This window comes from Heterocephalus glaber, unplaced genomic scaffold (genome assembly GCF_053883595.1).
Source record: "Heterocephalus glaber isolate CG9 unplaced genomic scaffold, H.glaber_assembly_v1.0 deba00001687, whole genome shotgun sequence".
Classification (NCBI taxonomy): domain Eukaryota; kingdom Metazoa; phylum Chordata; class Mammalia; order Rodentia; family Bathyergidae; genus Heterocephalus; species Heterocephalus glaber.
In genome coordinates, this window is record NW_028258412.1 from 100,453 (window position 1) to 113,185 (window position 12,733).

A 12,733-nucleotide genomic window follows, 5' to 3' on the forward strand; every position below is an offset into this window, starting at 1 on the left:
TAGAAAACAATTACTTTTTCTAGGACCTTAGAGTCCCACAGAGGCAGGTGTGTAAACATGTAGTACCTAAGTCCTAGAGCACAGATGTGATCAGAAAGGAACTCAAGGAGATGTGATTTTCTTAGGGATTTCCAGAGACTACTTACAATTCAGACATTAGCTGCAAACCTCACCTTCCTTACAAGTTTTATATAGTAAAGTCAGTTATTCTTTGTGATTTCTTCTGTTGCCTGTTAACCTTGAATAATGTTCTAAGCTGATCATGGTGGTGCATATCTGTAATCCGAGCCCTGAGAGAGGCTGAGGCAGCAGGATCACAAGTCCAAGTCCTACCAGGGCAACTTAGTGAGATCTTGTCTCAAAATAAAAAAAATTTTTTTTAAAAAAAGGCTGGGGGGCCAGGGGTTTAGCTCAGTGGTTGCGGCGCCTGCCTTTCAATCACAAGGTCCCAAGTTCGATCCCCAGTACCAAAAAAAAAAAAAAAAGGCTGGGGACTTTGTAAATAGGGAGGGGTGGAGAAGTCAAGGAAGGGCAGGGGAATGGGGAAAACATAAGAGCCAAGATGTAAAGGTACAAGTTCCCAATGATAAATGTAAATCTATTGTACAGCTAAAATGTACCAACAAAAGAATTTAAGGAAGGGCCGGGGATTTAGCTCAGTGATTCTGCTGCCTGCCTTGAAAGCACAAGGTTCTGAGTTCGATCCAGGTACCAAAAAGAAAAACAAACAAACAAACAAACAAAAAACCTTGTACAGAAAAGGAAAAAAAAAGCGGGGGGGGGGGGGATGGCTGGGGATTTAGCTCAGTGGCGCTGCACCTGTCTCCCAAAGGCAAGGTCCTGAGTTCGATCCCTGGTACCAAAAAAAAAGGCTGGGGATGTAGCCTACCCAATGCAAAAGGCCTGAGTTCAATCCCAATACAAAAACAAGTTCCATCTATAAGGAGTCTCAGATATTAAATTCTATTTTCTCCTGGTTTAATTATGTACAGTTTTAGGTGTCTGATGTATTTTGTAAGGATCCAAATTAATTTCTGCACACTCAGAATCTATTTCATAGTTACTATGTCATATGTAGGGAGAATTCTGTCCTTTTTGATAAAGTCATGCCTCTACCCAATATACAAAGTTCTTAGATACACTGCAGCTTCCTTCAGTGTTTTAGTTTTATCCAAAACCCACAATGGTTCTTTCATTGACACTTTCAATGTTTTTATCTGCAACACTCTCTATCCATCCAGCTGCCCTTCGGAGTCACTGTCCAGTTCTGCAGAAAATCTACATATATTACATCATGTTTCCTCTGAAGTCTGGCTCTATAGCTCCCATCTTTTTTGTGTGTGGGGGGATTTTTGAGTCAGGGTCTCCCTTTGTAGTTCAGGCTGGCCCTGAACTCACTATGTAGCCCAGGCTGGCCTTTAACTTGCAATGATCCTCCTGCCTCAGCCTCCCAAGTGCGGGGATTACAGGCATGCGCCACCACAGCCGGTTTAGCTCCCATCTTAAATGTATATATACCATCCCCTTTCCTTCTTGTTGCAGATCAACACACGCCTAAGACCCTCCCATGCTTAATTAAAATATAACATCATTGTTCTTTTTTGGGGGGGGGGAGTGGATCAAACTCAGGACCTTGTGCTTGCAAGGCAGGCAGCGGCACCATGGAGCTAAACCCTGGCCCTGATCACTGTTGTCATCATTCTTACACCCCAAGTTCTGGGTTCCTTACACTTCTTGTTCTCCTTCAATAACCTTGGCTTCTATTATATTCATTCCCATAGTCATGCTTGGAGACCTTCCATGACAGATCACTGCAATCCCCACTGGTTTTAATTCCTACCCTCCCACACTTCAACATCAACTTCAGCTCACTCTTCACTCCAACAGCACTTTAATAGTGCCAGGCTATGACCCATCCAGGCTGTACTCTTTTCCACCATCTGCTGTCATGTTTTCACCTTTCTTCTCCAGTCAAGATCCCAGCAATTCTTTCCCTCTTCCATGTCTTACTACAGTATACCCCTGCAAAGTTGAGGTTCAGAGTTCTTGGCCTCAGTTATTTGTGGATTTTTCCTTAGAACCTAACTAACAATTGTTCATGGAAACTCCTGTAAGTTAGCAGAAACCACAAATACTGTATCGTCTGCAACTGATTTTTTGGCAGGAGGTTTGCAAGTAGCCAATCTGAAAGGGTTATTCAGTTCTCCCTGCTGCTGATTTGCTGCTGCCCTGTAACCCGTCTCTGGCAGATGCACCAGCATTGGCAGATGCACCAGCATTCCCACATAACAGGTTGCTGTACTGCATGTAGCTCTCTCAAGTATTCTTCTTAAAGACCTAAGGTCCCTAAGATGCCATCAAAGTACCCTGCCCCTTCTACAGCTTCTGGCAATGAACCTAAGTGCGAGAAGAAGTGTAATACTCAAAGAAAAGGTTGAACTACTGTACAGGTTTTTAATTAAATTATTACAGTACTGCATACAGTATTTTATCAAATTAAATTACATAACTGTGGGAGACATAGCATATTTAGGGTCTAAACTATAAAAATAGGCATTTATAGGCAATTTTCTGACCATATCTGAAATTTAGGGGGTTTTTTTTGTTTGTTTGTTTTAGCATTTCAAGACATCTGTTTTCAGGGATAGACTACAGTCACACAGAGGTGGTTTGTTCCAACGTCTATCTCAAGAGCAAGGGCAGTCAGCTTCCACCAGGCACTGAGACATGATCTGGAAAAAATATTTTCACTTTCCTAAAGTTATATGTCATCTTCAAGTTCATCATTATACACACACTCACACACCCACACCCACACACACACACATATATATATCTGTCCCTTTCTGTCAGCAAAAAAAGGAACATTTTTTTAAAACAAATAATATCTGTGTAGAATGAAGTCAGAATTTTTGTTGTTTTTAAAATTCAGAACAGAGATGAAATCAGAAAGTCTATAATGGTCTCTATATTTGCATCTTTCAAGTCTTTTTCTTCTCTCACATGAATTCATCTGAATCACTGTCATCCTGATTTGAAGACATATTCTCAGCTTTCATTAATGATGAATAGCTCCTAAGCTCATCCATTTCCTTCTTCTTCTTCTTCATTTCTTCTTTTTCTCTCCTTTTCATTTCCTGAATTTGGGCTTTTTTCTTATTCCTCTCTTCTCAATCTCTGCCTTCTTTCTCCGCTGCTAGGTCTGGGAACTGTCCAGTTTGGTCTTTTCTAATCGGTTCAGGATTTCATTCACTTTCTTCTCCACTGTTACAATTTTTACATCCTTCTGCCTGTGAAAGCCTATCTGCCCCACGTCCATGTCAGCTGTCTTCTTCAGGTTCGATCACAGTGTGTACACCATATTAACGTTGTTCATCTTGCAGCCTTGAATGCTATTGGCCTTCACAAGCTGGGCACAGTCCACCAGCACTTCCTTGGGAATGTCTTCTATCTTCTCTCCCTCATGCAATTGAAAGTATACATGACCCAAAGAGATTTTGTCCACATGAAACCAAGTATCTTCAGGCCAGCCATACTTTATCAGATCTTCATTTTCATATTTATCCTTTCCCATGTAAATGGTGTAAGAAGATGAATTAACACTGCTGCTGATGAAGTAGAACACCATGATCTCGGTAGCTGTGAGCGACACCTGCACCAAACTGCAGGCCTCAAATTGCAAAGCTCAGGACACTCACAAGCATAGCTGCTGCCTGTCCCCTAGAGAAATTCAGTTTTTCATAATTCACAGGTGCTCTAGGAATGTTACCCCACAAATTTCAGGGGCCACTGTACTGCAGTCTTTCTCAAGCAGCTCCCAATGACCCAATGGCACCAGCATGAATTACACCTGCCAAGGCCATAAGTCACCCTGTCCCCTCCCATTCTATCAAGTCCAAAGATCAATCCTTAGCCCCCACTTTATCTCAGTGAACATGGTGCTTATTCCTTTCTCCTTCAAATGTTTCCTTTACTATCTTAACTCACTTCTCTTGCTGGCTTCATCTCTCCAATTTCTGGACTCTGTTCCCACCCCTCTCCTCTACTCAAGATTCCTATTTCCAAATGCCTACCCAGCATGTCCTCATACTGGCAAACTTAACATATCTACAACTACTCTAAACATTTCTCGTAATGAACCTCTCTATCTTGACTTATAGAAACCATAGCATGGAAATCTGACCTGATTCTTCTGCTTATTTCACACTCTAGGATGGATTCACCAGCAAATTCACCTCTGACCATTCCTCATCTTCTGTGTTATGACTCAGATCTGAGCTATCATGATCTCTTGTTTACTTTATGGCAACAGTCTCCTCACTACCCAGTGCTACCCTTAACACCCATGATATAGCTGTCACAGGTCTTCTCAACTTCTCTGTTTCCCATCTTGCTCAGAGAGAAGCCCTCATGATAGTCTTGAACCACCTCTGGTGGTTCCTTGAACATACCAAGCACATGTCCACACTCAGAACCTTTGCCTGGGTTGTTTGTTATCTCCACCTAAATGACCAAATGGTTGGCCCCACCTGTCTGGTTTCCTCTTGGATGCCACTTTCTCAGTGAGGCCTAACTTTGAGAACCATGCTTACAATGGTACTTTCCTCCCCGTTTTGCTCCCCAGCACTCACCAACCAGTTCTTTTCATGACTCTCCTGCTATTGCTCATCCTCAAATTTCTTTCATGACTAGATTATTATCTGGTCCCCTGCCCCCTTTTTTGGGTACTGGGGATCGAACTCAGGACCTCAAGCTTGCCAGCCAGGTGCTGTGCTGCTGAGTTACATCCCTGGCTTATCTGTCCCTTTTCTAAAAATGAAAGTTCTAAACATAAAAGGGAAGAAGAGGGCCTAGAACACAGCACATGCTCAATAAATTTTTCTTGCATGAGTAAATACTAATTTTGGAAAAAACAATGTATTTTATTTTATCTATTTATGAAGTGCTCATTTTATATCTTTCAAAAAAGGTTTGTGAACCAGACATGTTGGTGCACACCTGTAATCTCAGAACTCTAGGAGGCTGAAGCAGGAGAATCACAAGTTTGAGCGCAGCCTGGGCAACTCAGGGATTAAGTGAGACTTTGTCTCAAAATGTAAAGGAGGAAGGGAAGGAGGAAGGGGGATATAGCTCAATCCAAAAGCCCTGGGTTTAATCCTTAGTACTGCAAAAATAAATGAATGAATGAGTGAATGAATAAAAACTGTGGTTTAAGACAGAGATCTTATACATTTTTTGGTAAGATTATTCTATTGTGTATGAGTTTTCTCTTTATGATTAGATATTCCAATTGGCTGTTATTAGTAAAAGACAAATACTTAAAATTTGTACCCATATGAGGCCAATTTAATAACTCATTAGTTCTGCTCTTCAGTGCTTGCTTTGTACTAAGAGCTTCAATCTTTTGTTTTGTTATGATATGCAATAATACCACCCCATTTTATTTTTATTTTCCAGTATGTCTGCTTTTTTTTTTTTTTTGGTACTGGGGATCGAACTCGGGTCCTTGCACTTGCGCAGCAGGCAGAGAAACCACTGAGCTAAATCGCAGGCCCTAGTATGTCTACTTTCTTCAGATTCCTATTTAATTGTACTACAGAAATTCCAGAACAATAAATTCTTTTCTCATTTAACTTCCTAGTAAATTATATTGTTTCCTTATATATAAAATTCTTCCATTATGAATCATAATCACAGTGAGTTATTATTTTCAAATATTATCATTCACTAGTATTGTTAGATTTTTCTAATTTTATTCATGTTAATATATCTTTTCATTGTTATTTTTTATGAGATTCTGGAAATCCTGGGTTGTATCTTCTTTTGACAAATATTTCTATATTTTGTATAATTTTTTTCTTAAAAAGCTTTACATAATAGGGCAGGGGATTTAGCTCAGTGGTTCCGGTGCCTGCCTTGCAAGCCCAAGGTCCCAAGTTCGATCCCTGGTACCAAAAAATCCCCAAAAAACAAAAACAAAACAAAACAAAAAACCAAAAATAAAGCTTTACATAATACATCAATAAGTAATTTAGGGCCAGGAACCATCTGTGAAGACAGCTTTCAAGTTCTGCATTAGTTATTACTTTGTTCAGGTTTTCCTTACCTTTTGACAGTGATGGTAAACCTTTTAGAACTTTCAATGATAACAAACAGCTGGCTGCGGCACATGTACCACAGGTTTACCAGCACTGCCCTATGGTATTAGTTTTGAGAACCTATTTTTATTTTTTAGCTTAATGTATAAATAATGTTTTTTTTCTGTCTAGGTTAAATATTTTTCTGGACCTTCACTTCTAATTTTGTCTGTTTTTTCTTCTTACACTCCAATTAAATATGCCAACTATATACTTTTCACACTTTGCTTTTCAAATTCAGGGCTTTCTTATTTATCTGTTTTTCACTCTGTTTTTCTTCTTGAATGGTTCTGCCCATACCTGCTACCAGGACTAGTGAATAAGGAGTACTAGGAACCTCAGCTGAAGGTAGCCAACCCTACCTGCCTGGTAAAGGAAACCAATGGGGTGGTGGGGCACAAGAGATGCTGAGGTTACGGCTTGACACCAGACTCAGGTTAGGGCCCCCGTAATAGTCCTTATTTGAGGCCCCAACTAACACTTAAACACTTCTTAGACATATGTGCCAAGTTTCAGAGAGGCCTAACTAGCCTCTATCATTGAGTTGCTATAAAATAAAGGCAAATTATAGATTTTTATTGTTATCAAATAATATCACAAGACTGTGTCAGGATTCATAAACATAGACTAAACTTGGCTTACCAAGAGATAAGTTTGTTTACTTTTTTTTTTTTTTTTTTTTTGGTACCGGGGATCAAACTCGGGTCCTTGTGCTTGCACAGCAGGCAGCAAAACCACTGAGCTAAATACCTGGCCCCAGTTTGTTTACTTTTAAACTGTCTACAGAATATTTGCCGATCATATACTGCTAATGAATTATATCCAATGCCTCCCAAACTACTCACTCTAGCCCCATCTTCCCTTAGAGCTCTAGGCTCAATTCTAATGGTTTCTTGATGTTTTCTTCCTCACTCCCTCAAACCTGGCACATTCTCATAGGCCTGTTGTCCATATGGCCTCAGTAGGACACCTCTGGTTATGAAGGCACCCAGCCAAGAATCTACATCATCCCTCCCTGTTCCCTGATCTAAGCAGTTTTCCAATCAGTCTCCTACTCTTCTTCCTCTCTATTCCAGTGATCACAGGTCTAGTTCCGGCCTTGACAGCTTTCATCTGAACCAATGAAACCATCTACTTTATAGAGAGCTGTCAGAACAACCTCTCTTGTGCTTCAAAGCTTTAATAGCCCCTTGTCTCTTTTATAACGAGGAACATTCTCACTAATAGGACATATGAGCCTTCTATACCTGGCCCTCCACACTTAGCCAGTCTAACTTTGTGCTATTGCTCTGCCTTGTCTATAAAGATACAGCCAGCGTTGGCAAAATGCCTCCAATTCAACATTCACACAAAACCCTTTTCCCTTCTCCTGTCCTGCCTGGAAAACCCATCAGTTTCTTTCTGGGCTGGACTATCAGTTTCCTGAGAAAAACCTAAATTGTATTACTTCAGTATCCAGGTAACTGGTACATAAAGAATACGAAGTTGAGACAGCCATGGACTAGTCCTCTGTCTCTTCAATCGAAATCTGTAAGGTGTGCCTCTTTCTAAACTACATCTATTTAAAACATTTTGCAAACATATTCAAGGTCACATTGAGAAACTTTTTCATTGGATATAGGTGGGCTGGTTACTTGGGAATAAATAAAGTATGCTTATAGACTTAGTGATTCACTAATGAAAGTACTGATTCTGTTCAGCAGGATAAGACATAATGTGGAGAGTTCTACATTAAAGATACAAACAAGGGGCCGGAGATTTAGCTCAGGGGTGCTGCACCTGCCTTGCAAACCCAAGGTCCTGAGTTCGATTCCCAGTATTGGAAAAAAAAAAGATATAAACATATATCAATGAGGGAAGGAGTCGGCAGGGGGCTGACTGCTGCTGAAGGCAGGCAGCAGAGACAATGACTGCACAGACTGAAGGACAAGCAGGTAAGCAATGGTGATAGAGAGGGACATCACAAATACTGCTTCAAGGAACAAAGGGTTGCACAAGGGACACAGAGGTGATGCTGGTGATCTGAAGTAGCTGCCAGGGACCCATCCACCCCAACAGGCAGCCCCACTCACCACCTGAGTGACTTCGGAGGATAGAGACACAACGCCACTGCTCCACATTGGCAAGCTTACCACTGGATCCAAACACAGTGCTGGGTCCAATGTACCTGTGTAAAAGAGGAATCAGAAAGGCACTCATAGTATGCTTCAGGGACTATACAGAGATGCTCCCTGCAGCACAGCTCATCATGGCACACAGAACAATAGAACAACAGATAATGGTGCAAAGTATTAGGCTGTTGTACACAAAAAGCTGATTATATATTTTGCTATGCATGTATTTAATGAAATACTGTAGAGACTTTACAAATCTTGCACAGGAAAATGTTCATAATAGATTAAGTGAAAGAAGCAGGCCACAGAACATCATATACAGTATGATACCAACTTATACAAAGGAAAAAATACATGTATCATGGATATCATCTATGTACAGAATAAAGCAGAGGGATATACACTAAAATATACCAAAATATTGACCCTAGTTTTGTTTAGGTAGTGGGATTGTAAAACATTTTTTCTTTTACAATTTTTTTATTTTCAAAATTATTACTAAATGTATTATTTATATTAGCTATTTAAAATTGCAAAATCAACAGGTTTTGGGGGGATGGTTTGGCAAGGCTCTCACTATTTTTCCCAGGGTGTCTTGAACTCTTGAGCTTAAGAGTCTTTTGCCTGTTTCCTGAGTAAATGGGACTACTGGCATGTACTATCATGCCTCGCTAAAAAATCTACAGCATTTTAAAGTCCCCTCATAGTGAATTAAGTGGCCCTATTTTACCCCTCAAGAAACCAAGAAAGCTGAAGGTACTAACTCCTTCAAGATGAGCTGGCACATGAAGATGGACACACCATGCTCAGAGCCTCTCTGAATACCTTTTGCTTTTGTAAAACTCTGCAGCAACCCACATAAAGAGCTCATGAAACAACTAACTGGGCCTAAGGAGATGATACAGTGTCTTAAAGCCAAGGGCTTAGGACCATTCTGGCTGAATGCTGGATATGGTGCCCTAGCCTGACTGGCCCAGTTACCTGGAGAGTTTACTGTGGGGCAAAGGCCTAAACTCAAAAAACCTTTACTTAAGGGATAAAGAAAAATGTAGTGTTCTAGGTGATGGTTAGCTCATTTGGGTTGCAGAGCAGGGGCTGCCACAGGTTGAGGCTGCTACAAAATGAGATAAGTGGCAAAGAAGATGGACTCTGGATCCCACCCCTAAACGCATGAGAGCACCTCAACTTTTAACCAGTTTGTACTTGGAAATGTCATGTGAAGTTTCATATGAAGAACAAAACAAATGAAGCTACCAGGTCAACACCAGAAGAGACTATACCTTTTTTTGGAGGGGAAGAAGCCCTGTATCACTGCAAGAGGGCAACTGACTATGCTAGCAGGCAGGTTAGTGGCCTCCCAATTCCCTGGTCAGGCCTCATCTCCTTCTGACTTATGTGTACTTCCTGCTACTTATGAAACCAGAGCTCTGGGGATTTCAGCACTAGGGTAAGAAAAGTGACTGTGATAAAGACCAGAAAAGAAGCTTCTAAAAGTTATATGTGAAGAAAGGAAAATGATGCTTACGTAGCCCGCTTCCACACCATAATCAGTTTGTCATCTCCCCCAGAAGCTAAATACATCCCACTGTTTGACCACCGCACACAGTTCACACATGCTGGGAAGAAAAAAAAAATAGGGTGATGAAATCCAATAGTTATGCCCATTTGATTTATGAACAGTCTGGCAAGATGTAAAGGTTTTATAAAATCTAATCTGTCTAATCTACTTAAGGCATCTAATGTGACAGCCCCAGAGAAACAATTCGGTCAAAGCACTAACCCACCTGTGCTATAACAAATTATCAGAACAGTCTGGAGGGAAAAAATATGCATAATCTGAGAATTGTTAGTGTTGGATGAAATAGATAACAGGAGGCTTATTTTCAGGAAAAGTGGTAAATTTCATTATTTCAAAAGGGCTGTCTATTGATGAGATGTGTTTCTGAGCAGGCATTATTCTCAAGATGAAAGCCTGTGGTAAGAAGGCTAAGATGCCTTTTCCAAAACTTTCAGGGGAATAGCTTGGTAGAATATAAAACTCTGACTCAATCCCACTTATCAGAGCTAGTCCTTTTAAATTTGGATTTTCTGAACTTATGAGCACTGCAATTTGATTGATTTTGCACTTATAAACTAAGACTACCAGAAATCCCCCAGAGCCTCTGCTAAGTCAGAGCCTCTAAGAGCATATATAACTCAGCCTTTGGGAGACATGAAATATGATGGACACCAACAAAGTCGTGGCCAGGTATGCTCCAGTTGTTTCAGGTATGTTGGGAGGACAAGAACACGCAGAGCAGAGAAAGGGACTAACATCTAAAGGCCAATAACTGTTAATGGAACATCTCAAGGGTGGGACACTAAGGTTCTATGCAGGAAAGGAAACTGTGACACTGTCCAATAGCCCAAAGAGTCCTGGGAGAGAGCCTTGGAATGACACAGTGCCAATCTGAGACATTTCATTGTCTTTTACATACCCTTCCCCAAAACCCTACTGTGTCCAGGTCGCTGGCCCCAAAGCCCCATGGAATAAGGCAGTAACGACTCATGAGCAGGAAATCACCAGAGGTACCTGCAGACTGTCCATAGATGGTTCTGTGGGCGGGCCGAGTCTTCTGCCGAGTAACTCACCCAGGTGTGCAGCCAACATCTGTGCCTTCAGACAGCAGGCCGAGGGGAGTTACCGCCGCACGGGGACTTATCTTTCTAATTACAAACACATGTGCTAACCTTGGGCACTCTGCCAACAAGCAAAGCCTGCAAAGGGCCACTCTGTAATACCTAAGTGATTGTCCATCTGGCAAAGCATCTTGGGAATATTTTCATCCTTCTCGTCATCCTCCTGGAGGACTGGAGACATATTCCAGATCACAACCTTCCCAGAATCCTGCCCTGGAACAAAGAAGCAGAAATAGCTTAATGTGCAAGGAGTAGAAATTTCATTCTGATATGTAATATCAACTATGGGAAGTCCTCATTTCCATAAATCATTATAGACTAGATCTAAGGAGACTGAACTTGAATTACTAATACAGATTACAGAAAAGGTGAAGAAAAACAGGTAAACATGGGGAACTAAAGGAGTGGATTTAGTAGTAGCTAAGGCCCACCTGACTTTATGAAAAGAACTCTGGACTAGAAATTAGGACGGGGCTGAGCTCTGGTCTGGCCAGGGGTCTCTACCAGGGGCCCTTAGAAGGTCCTTGTTATGGCTTATATCTGGATGTTCCCTCAAAAGCCTCATGTGGTCATATGTGGGGCTTTTCAGAGGTGGCTGGATCTAGGGTGTGTGATATGAGGATCAAGAATGTGATGCTGAGCCGGAGATTTAGCTCTGTGGTGCCCCCTGCCTCACAAGCACAAGATCTTGAGTTCAATCCCCGGTACCCCCCCCCCAACAAAAAGAATGTGGGCCAGGGATTTATCTTAGTGGTTTTGCCACCTGCCTTGAAAACACAAGATCCCGAGTTTGATTACCGGTACCAAAAAAAAAAAAAAGAATGTGATGCTGGGATTGATTCATGATGCCGATGCTAGGATTAAGGCTGCCCTACCCTGGGTATGAGTACTACCCACACTAAGGGAGGGTATCCTGGGTGGAATATAAGGGACAAAGAAGATCACTGCTTGACACTTGTCACTTGCTGCTTTTGCTCTCTTCTGAGTGCCATGAACTGTTTTTCCTCTGTGATGCCCCTCTGCCATGCTGCCCTGCCTTGGAGCCAGCTAAAAACTCAAAACTGTGAGCTGAAATAAACCTTCCCTCCTTTAACTTGGGGTGTTAGGTATTTTGTCTCACCAACAAGAAAAGTAACTAAATTAGAATTTATCCGTGCCTTCAGGTTCCTTGATAAACTAAAGAGGATGGAAAGTTGTATACCAGGACTCTTTCAGGTCTGTGCGTGTACACGCTAGAAAGCAAGAAGAAAAGACACAGTCCCTACTAGGGTTTCTCTTCAGGGTGCTGCCTGCCTCACCAAAGAAAAAAGGGCTCATTACTTAATCTGCCCTTTGCAGTCACCTACGGATGGGACATCAACCAAAAGAGGGAATTTAAGATTCCTATAATCATGAGCTGATGCATGCCTTTGTTAAAAAAATGTATCTGTGGGCTGGGGATTTAGCTCAGCGGTTTCGCCACCTGCTGCGCAAGCACAAGGACCAGAGTTCGATCCCCGGTACCAAAAAAAAAAAAAAGTATCTGTGCATTTTATTAATGATTTCTCTGGGTAAGCTATCCAGCACTAATACCTAATGAAAGTAATAAAAACAAATGAATGTATAGAAATGAACATACCAAAGTGATGATGAAATGCTCAAAATTTCCTCTTGACTAGTATGTAAAAATATATTTTAGACATCTCTCCTTGTTCTATCCCAAGTAATGTAGAAGATCTATTTCCCCTGGGACAAAGAACAAACACTCTGGTCCTCTCAGCTAAATTTAGCTTTCTTAGTGAGGTTGCAGGCTCCTAGTACAGC

The 12,733-nt window shown here is 41.3% G+C and overlaps 1 protein-coding gene and 1 pseudogene across 4 annotated transcripts in view; both read right to left on the reverse strand.

Annotated features, from left to right (window-relative positions):
- Positions 1-12,733, reverse strand: part of Hira (histone cell cycle regulator) — a 108,182-nt gene that overhangs the window by 67,133 nt on the left and 28,316 nt on the right. For all 4 annotated transcript variants that reach the window (XM_087198139.1, XM_087198140.1, XM_087198142.1 and 1 more), the window contains exons 3-5: positions 11,033-11,143; positions 9,777-9,867; positions 8,210-8,304 (exon numbers count right to left, since the gene is read on the reverse strand). In XM_087198139.1, coding sequence (XP_087054265.1) covers positions 8,210-8,304; positions 9,777-9,867; positions 11,033-11,143 — 297 coding nt within the window. The remainder of the gene's footprint in view (positions 1-8,209; positions 8,305-9,776; positions 9,868-11,032; positions 11,144-12,733) is intronic.
- On the reverse strand, positions 775-3,699 carry LOC147821922 (coiled-coil domain-containing protein 25 pseudogene; annotated as a pseudogene).